General features: G+C 57.1%; 1 protein-coding gene across 1 annotated transcript in view; it reads left to right on the top strand.

Moving 5' to 3' along the window:
* Positions 1 to 7,758, top strand: part of AFAP1L2 (actin filament associated protein 1 like 2) — a 110,977-nt gene that overhangs the window by 90,214 nt on the left and 13,005 nt on the right. The window contains exons 6-7 of the mRNA XM_045291310.1: positions 5,363 to 5,588; positions 6,774 to 6,953. Of these exons, the coding sequence (XP_045147245.1) occupies positions 5,363 to 5,588; positions 6,774 to 6,953 (406 nt within the window). The remainder of the gene's footprint in view (positions 1 to 5,362; positions 5,589 to 6,773; positions 6,954 to 7,758) is intronic.

Genomic DNA, 7,758 nt, shown 5'->3' on the forward strand with positions numbered 1-7,758 from the left:
AGGCAGGTGGGGCCACTGGGAGAGGAAGCCTGTAGGTCACAGAAGGCCCAGACTTCTCTCTGTGTGAAGCCGGAGTCCACTAGGGTCCCTCAGGCATTGCAGAAGTGGAGAGCAGGCTATTGGCAGTGGCCCTCAGCCTGAGGACATCCAGCCATCAGGGCTTCTGGTACAGGGGTTCTTCTGTTCCATGGAAAGGCCCAGACGATTCTGGAAGAGGTGGTACGGCATGGGTCCCCAGGCTGCTGGACTGTTGCAGGACTCTCCTTTCCCCTGATTACCTCCTCCTCCGTTAAACAACTCAAGAATTCACTGCCGCCCAGTCGATCCGAGCCCTAGCGAGCAAGGGGTTTAGAGAGCATCTTTCAATCGTGGGCGATGCCTGGCCTTGGTGCAGGGAGGCAGCTGGGCTGACTGGGAAACTGGGAAGCCTTGCTGAGGGAGCAGGGATGCGACGGGACCTGGGTGTTCCCATCTTCAGACTTTCACTCCCGCCCTGGTCCAGGGAGCTGTGTGGGAGGCCAGGGCTTGTTTGGGCGGCGCCTCTGGTGAGAGGCTGGCTGCAGGCAGACACCACTGGCTCTCTGTCCCACCGCCAGCCTGTGAGCCTTCCCAGTCACCATCCATCCGGGCTGTGATTTCACTGCCGAGGGTGTGGCGCTGGGGTCGGGGCACACCTTGAAGGTGCAGGTGGTGACTCACCTCTGACAGCACCCCTGGCCCCTTCAAGGCGAGTCCCTCCAGGTGTGGGCTGGACCCGCTGGGGCCTGCCTCCCAGACGCTCCCTACGGTGTGAGAAACACAAGCCGGTGCCGGGTGGACCTGGGCGTCTTGGCATCTGTCCCTTCGCTTTGAATTCGTGTGGTGGCGGCAGTGGCTATGATGGAGTGCCTGGGTCATGTACGCCGCTCATGTGCTCCCCTGCTGACCCGAAGGCAGTGGGTTCGGTCTGCCCGGAGGCGTCTTAGAAGGAAAAGGGCTGGGTGATGGACATCACTGAAAACCCGACGGAGCCCACCTCTTTTCTCACACGTACAAGGTCACCACGAGTCACAGCTGACTTAACAGCAGCCGGCTTGGGAGGGTGGGTTTTGGGAGCTGGCACTGAGGCTACCCCAAGGGCAGTGTGAACTCACTGTGGGGAGCAGGTCAGGAGAGCGCAGCAATGGAGCGAGTCCCGTCTGAGCAAACAGCCGGGTGCCTGTCCTCCATCTGGAGGATGTGGGGTGAGGAAGGCTTGGGAAATGTGGCCCCACTCATAAAGAAGGAGGACTTCCCTGGGCCACGCCAGAGCTCCAGTGGAGCCCTGTGAGGGGCACAGGTGTGCAGCAGCACAGGGACCTGCGCTCAGGTTGGTTGGCCAACAGCATGTCTGCTGACTTCCTGGAAGAAAGACTTGCTTGAACACCAGCCCTGCTCTGGCCACACGACCCCAAGCTGCTCACTCCCTCAGGCTCCCCTGCCCTCCTAAAAGCCCAGCAAGTGCCCTGATGGCCTGTCTGGCTGCCCTGAAGGACAAAGGACCAGTGGGTATGGGGTAGTGCCAACTGCCGCTGCTTATATCGCGGCACAATTGCAGCATATAGCAACACAGCAACAGCCTGATTCCCGTTCACGGATGAGCTCGGGGGAACCCAGGTTCCATTTCTAGCCAGTTCTCCCCAGGGGCAACCTGGGGACAGACTGACACGCTCGCTCGATGCTTGAACAAGCTTCTGTTTCCAAACCAGTGTTTCCCAGTGTGAGTGATACTGGCCCCCTAGGGGCGCAGGAAGGACCTAGAACCAAAGCCAACCTCACTGCCACAAGACCTTGCTGACTATGGACAGGAGTGGAAGCACCCCTGGGCATTTCCGAAACTGCCACTCTCTACGGGAGTAGGTGGCTAAGAAGATCTAAAACCAAACACACTTCCATCAAGTCGGTTGTGGGCTAGCCTATGAAAGTCTTTTGTTGCCGTGGGGGTGCTGAGTAATTGTTTTGTTCCTGAAAAGAGGCACTAAGCCAAATAAGTTTGGGAGTTTGTATTCTAAAAGATGTGCTAGGATGAAAGACCTGGTGGTCAACGTTGAAAATCAGACAGCAACAACCCCCCTGGATGATAACAGTCCAGGCTATTCATGGGGTCCCCACAAGTGGGGAGGGGGGCCTCAATGGCAGCTAACAGGAGGTACAAGCCATGGCCGGGCTCCTTCTGGTGTTTGGCTCACCAGTGCAATAGGGCCCAGGGTTCTCTGCCAAAAGAGTAGACAACCCATCTACGGATACATTGTCCCTTCCGCCACCTTCTACTAGTGGCTCAGTCACACCTGTGGTCACCTCCGGGTGTGATGGGGCTGGCAAATAGAGAGTTCCCACACCTGGTGGCAGGCACTGCAGTCACTACCCCCATGACTCTGCCCTGGTACCTGCTGTCTCTTCCTCTCTCCATTCCCCCCACCCCAACCCCCTCCATCTGTGCCTCTGGGCATCCTACAGGTCGACCATGCAGAACCCCCGCTCCTGAAGGCCCCAGCTGGGTGCAGGTGCCCGAAGGCGTCGTTTATGCCACCATCACCCTGGGTACTGCATGTGCACACCACCAGCTACCTCGTGGGGTGCATGTTGTGAGCATGTCCACGGCCCTCTCCCTGTCTTCAGGCCCAGGTCCTGCATGATCGCCCGTGTGCCGTCCTCCCAGGAGTAAAACGCAGTGGAGCCCACAGCATCTGAACCAGTAGCCAGAAGCTTCAGGGGGCTGTACGCCTGCCCTGCCTCTGTTCCCCAGGACTCTGCTCTGGGGCAAGGCGTGCCGTCCATTGGGGATGTATCATCTGAGCACCCGGTCTCCCACCCTCATGAGACCTCCAAAGCCAGCTGGCTGTTTTTAGAAGAGCCTACATTTAAGTTCCTGGCTGGTGCGTAGGGCTAAGTGCCCAACCATTGACCAAAAGGTTGGGGATTCGAGTCTACCCAGAGGGATGGTGGAAGAAAGGCCTGGTGGTGGTCTTGCTTCCAAAGCCTGGAGAGGCCCTTCCTTGGAACATGCCATGTGAGGACACCGCACCTCAGAACCGGTGGCAATGAGCTTTATGCTCAATAAAACTAACATTCAAAACCCAAACTGGCTGCCACTGGGTCGATGGCCAACTCAGTGTGACCCTATAGGACAGGGTAGCGCTGCCCCTGAGGGTTTCCTAGACTGTCACTCTTTATGGGAGTAGAAAACCCCATCTTTCTACCTCGGAGTAGCCGGTGGTTTCAAACTGTTGACCTTGTGGTTGGCCACCCAGTGCATAACCAGTACACACACACCGCCAGCGCTCCTAATGGACTCGTATACTTGCTCTACACTTCTCCCAGGCTGTCGAGGTCCTGGGATGTGCTGTTTCCTCTCACGGAACACAGTGGGCAGGTTGTAGAGTTTTCCATGAGGCGCATGGGAAACCCACAGGTGCACCAAGAAGCAAGGGAGTCACCCTAACCACTGTGGTCTGCCGCCACTGGGCTTTGTAACTGAACAAGGTGCCCAATGGCCTGGCTGCATTCCTCTTACTTCATCTCCAAACCAAACCACACTCACCGCCGCTGAGTCGATGCTGACTCACAGCGACCCTACAGGACGGGGAGAACTGCTCCTGTGGGTTTCTGAGACTGGCTCTTGCCCTGAGTAGAAAGCCCCACCTTTCCCCCTTGGAGCAGCCGAGGGTTTTGAACTGCTGACCGCAGGTCAGCCTAACGCGTACCACGACGCCACCAAGACAGAGAAGGGTTTTTGTTTGTGTTTGAACCACCCTGACCCAAGCACCCTACTGAGCGACCGTTTTGAATTCTTCCTGCCGTTCCGCTCTCCCACCCACCACTCCATCTTCAGGAGTTTCGGGGGCTGCAAACCAGGCGTGGGTGCTTGTGTGGATGTTGACTGTGTGGTCTGCGGTACTGGGCTGGCCCAGCTCCTTCCCGCTACTGGGCTATCTTGATGCATGTCACCTCCCCTCCTGCTGTAAAGAAAGCTAGTTTCTGAGCACGCATTCCCTGGGCTGACTGGGATTACTGGGTCAAAGGGCCCGGGTGTTTTTATGACTCATAAAACATCCCACCGGCTGGTTATCTGAGGCATGTGCTAATTTATGTTGCCACCAGAGAGCAGGAGAGTTTGAGGCCCCACCAGGCAGCGCTTTAAATCTCCGCTTGGTGACTAGGTATACAATTCTCAATGCTGCTTTGTGCTAGTAAAGCCACGGAAGGGATGCATGAGAAGCAACCTGATGTGAAGCTATTCCGAGTGTTATTTTTAGAAATAGCAAAGCACATTTTCATTGGCAATGAGGCTAGAGTAACTGTGGTGGCCTGGGTCACTCGCTTGGTTTTCCTGTATTCTAATTCACGTATGGGCCTGTTTCCTTGGGATGCAGGGGAGGGAAGTGAGGGGGTGGGGTGGGGCTGTCACTTTTCTCCAGGGGGAGTCATGTGGAGGACAGGGGAGGGTCACTCACCCTTATGGGGGGGCACAACAAAGACACCCCCCCTTATGGAAGTCACAGGGGATTCTGGACCCATTTTCTGTTAAGGCTGCCCAGCAATGGCGAGGCAGTGAGCTCCCTGACCACAGGGAAATTCAGGCAGACCCTGGAGTAGGCCCAAGGTTGATAGACGGGACCCCTGGTCTACAGGGGTCCCCAAGGGCCTCTTCCCATGTCCTGATTTTCAAGGTGGTTGCATTTCCCCACCGCACCCCTGGGTAGTCAGTCTGCTGGCAGTGGGGCCAGGAACACAGCATTTGGGAGTTCTTGTAAAACAAAACAAAAAGCAAAACCGTGAAGTTGGCTCAATGCCACCCGGAAAGGCAAGGGTACCAGGAGAAACCAGACAAAAGGAGCTAAATTGGCACTGAGGGCTGTTGAGAAGGGAGGGCTGGGGGCGGGCTTTGAAAGGATACAGCTCGGAGGGGACTATTCAGGGGCTAGGTGGTGGCCTCATCCTATAATGCCATTTCCTGTGGTGGTTTATCTTCCCCTGTTTCTGTGGAGTCACAGCCCTCCCATCTGTCCCCTCTCCCCTCGGTTGAAGAAACACAGGCTCAGAAGGCTGTGGAGGCCTTCTCAAGAGCCAACAGCGAGTCGGTGCACGCGGCAGGGTCGCGTCTGAAGTTTCCGCGGGCGTCTGGCAGGGCAGGATGTGAGGGAGAAAGGGCCAGGGGAGAGGCTTGGGTTTGAATTGTTTGTGTTGTGGGCCGTGGTCACGGGTTAGGGCCAGTGAGGTCTGAGGTCAGTGACTGGAAGGCTGGTTCGAGGACACAAGAGGCTGGTGGGCTGTGGCCCAGGGCCTGCTGCCTTCCTGGCCCAGGCATGTTATAGAAATGCCCTGTGGCCAGCGGGGTCCTGAGCAGGCCTGTCTTCCTCACAGAGGACGGAGAGGCTGTGAGCAGCTCTTACGAGTCCTATGATGAAGAGGAGAGCAACAAGGGCAAGTCGGCCCCCTACCAGTGGCCCTCACCCGAGGCCGGCATCGAGCTGATGCGGGAAGCCCGCATCTGCGCCTTCCTGTGGAGGAAGAAGTGGCTGGGCCAGTGGGCCAAGCAGCTCTGCGTCATCAAGGACACCAGGCTCCTGGTCAGTGGCCCTCCCGCCCTGTCGTCCTCAATCCCTGGGGCAGGGAGGGTCCCAAGGGACAGGACTTTCCTATCGAATGACACCTGGGCTGTAACCATTCACTTGACCATAAGGACGGGGAGGGTGATGCCGGACTGGGCAATGTTTTATTCGGCTGGATGCAGGGTCACTATGAGTCAGAAGCTTCTGGAAGGTACCAGACAACAGAGCAAAGGTACCGCGATGCCTTCGCAAAACTCCCTGCCAGGGTGTTGATTCCGACTCAAAATGAGTGATGCTGTGAGACAGAATGGAGCTGCTCCTGTGAGTTTCCAAGACTGTCCATATTGAAGGGAATGGACAGCCTCCTCCCTCTCCCACGGAGCGATTGGGGGTTCTGAACTGCTGGTCTTGCGGTGAGCAGCCTATCTTCTCACACACGACACCAGCAGGCTCCTCAGGATTGGAACCTCTTTGATCAGAAACTGTGCAGAACTGTGGGGGTGCGCTTGAATGGATCTTTCCCCGGCACCACGGCTGTCATAGTGTCCATCAATCACCACCCCCACCCCCAGGCCAGGAGATGCAGAATTTTGTGTGTATAAGTGAATGAGCTGTTTCTTTCTTCCTTTTTCAGATTTTGTTTTTTGTTTACCACCATCCAGAGAGGGTCTCCAGCCCTGTTGCTGGCTACTGCTCATGCGGGTTCCCCGAGAGCCAGATGCACTTTCTTCGGGCTGGAGACCGCTTGGTGCCCCAGGGTCTTTGGATTCTCATCCCTCTTCTTTCATAAGACAAGCTTAGCCTCCGCTCGCTCTCTGTGGGTCCCTTCCCAGGAAGCTGAGCTAGAAACACAGGACATGTCCAAGGTCAGCTCCACCTCAGCTAGATGAGAGTTGCCCACCTGGGACACCTTTCCAGGGCCGCCCTGGCCCCGGAGCAAGACGTGTGCGGTTTGAACAAGCAAGGGCCCAGAGCATCCTGAGCCGGTGAGAGGAGACCCCACCCGTGGCCCCCTCCTCTGACGTTGAAAACCAGAGCCAGTGCTGTGGGAGAAGGGTCTGGGCCTGCTGCCCGGAGGTCCTACTTGTGGCTTTCTTGGGGTAAAGCCGGTCTCTTGTGGGCGGCCCTGCACTGCCAGGAGGCATTCCCTTTGCGGAACTTGTCTAGACCTGGCGACCTGGTATCCCTCCTCTTTCCCTCCAGTGCTACAAGTCCTCCAAGGACCAAAGCCCGCAGCTGGACGTGAGCTTGGTGGGCAGCAGCGTCGTCCACAAGGAGAAGCAGGTGCGGAAAAAGGAGCACAAGCTGAAGATCACGCCCCTGAACGCCGACGTGATCGTGCTGGGGCTGCAGAGCAAGGACCAGGCTGAGCAGTGGCTCCGGGTGAGGGGGGCACCGGGCTGGGCGGGAGCCCTGCTCCCTCCAGGGCTCCGAGTCACGGCTCCCCAGTCTCCTAAACCCAGGCACTGCGGAGCCAATGCTGGCTCACGGTGAGCCCGACCCGTCCGAACAGCACAGGACCCTCCAGTGTTTGCGACGACTGGGTTTTTCAGAAGTAGAGCGCCAGGCCTTTCTTCCGTGACACTGCTGGATGGATTTGAACCGCCAACCTTTCGGTTAGGGGTCAAGCACTTAATCACTGTGCTACCAGGGCTCCTTTTCTGGAAGGACAATCTGGGCATTTCAGAGCATGGGCTCCAGATCCCCATCTTGGCTCAACGCCACTGTAGCAGAGTGCCTTGGGTTGGGAACTTCCTGCTTATTTAGTGCTGGAGCTCTGGTGGCTTAGGGGTTACATATCAGGCTGCTAAGCATAAGGTCAGCGGTTCAAAACCTCCAGGTACTCTGTCGAATTAAGATGGAGTTTTCCACTCCCGTACAACAGTTAAAGTCTCAGAAATGCACAGGGGCTGGTCAGAATTGACTCGCTGGCCGTGCGTTTGGTTTTTTGAGTTGAGTGGGGCTTGTCCAGAGCTGACGAGGACCCATGGCTCTGGGCTGCTGGTGTGGGTTTCAAATGCCCTTCTCTTTCATGCCTGTTCCCGGTCCTGGCTGGTCTGGTCTCCGTGCCAGTCCTCACCTACCCCCATCTTTCTCTCAGAGAGACACACGCATGCCTGCCTGCTCACTTGCCCCCAGTTCCCAGTGTTTGTCCTGTGTGCCCACCTAGCATACCACTGCTTCCCTC

The sequence above is a fragment of the Echinops telfairi genome, unplaced genomic scaffold (genome assembly GCF_000313985.2).
Source record: "Echinops telfairi isolate 266 unplaced genomic scaffold, ASM31398v2 ScPeMD7_70;HRSCAF=299, whole genome shotgun sequence".
In the NCBI taxonomy this organism is placed as follows: domain Eukaryota; kingdom Metazoa; phylum Chordata; class Mammalia; order Afrosoricida; family Tenrecidae; genus Echinops; species Echinops telfairi.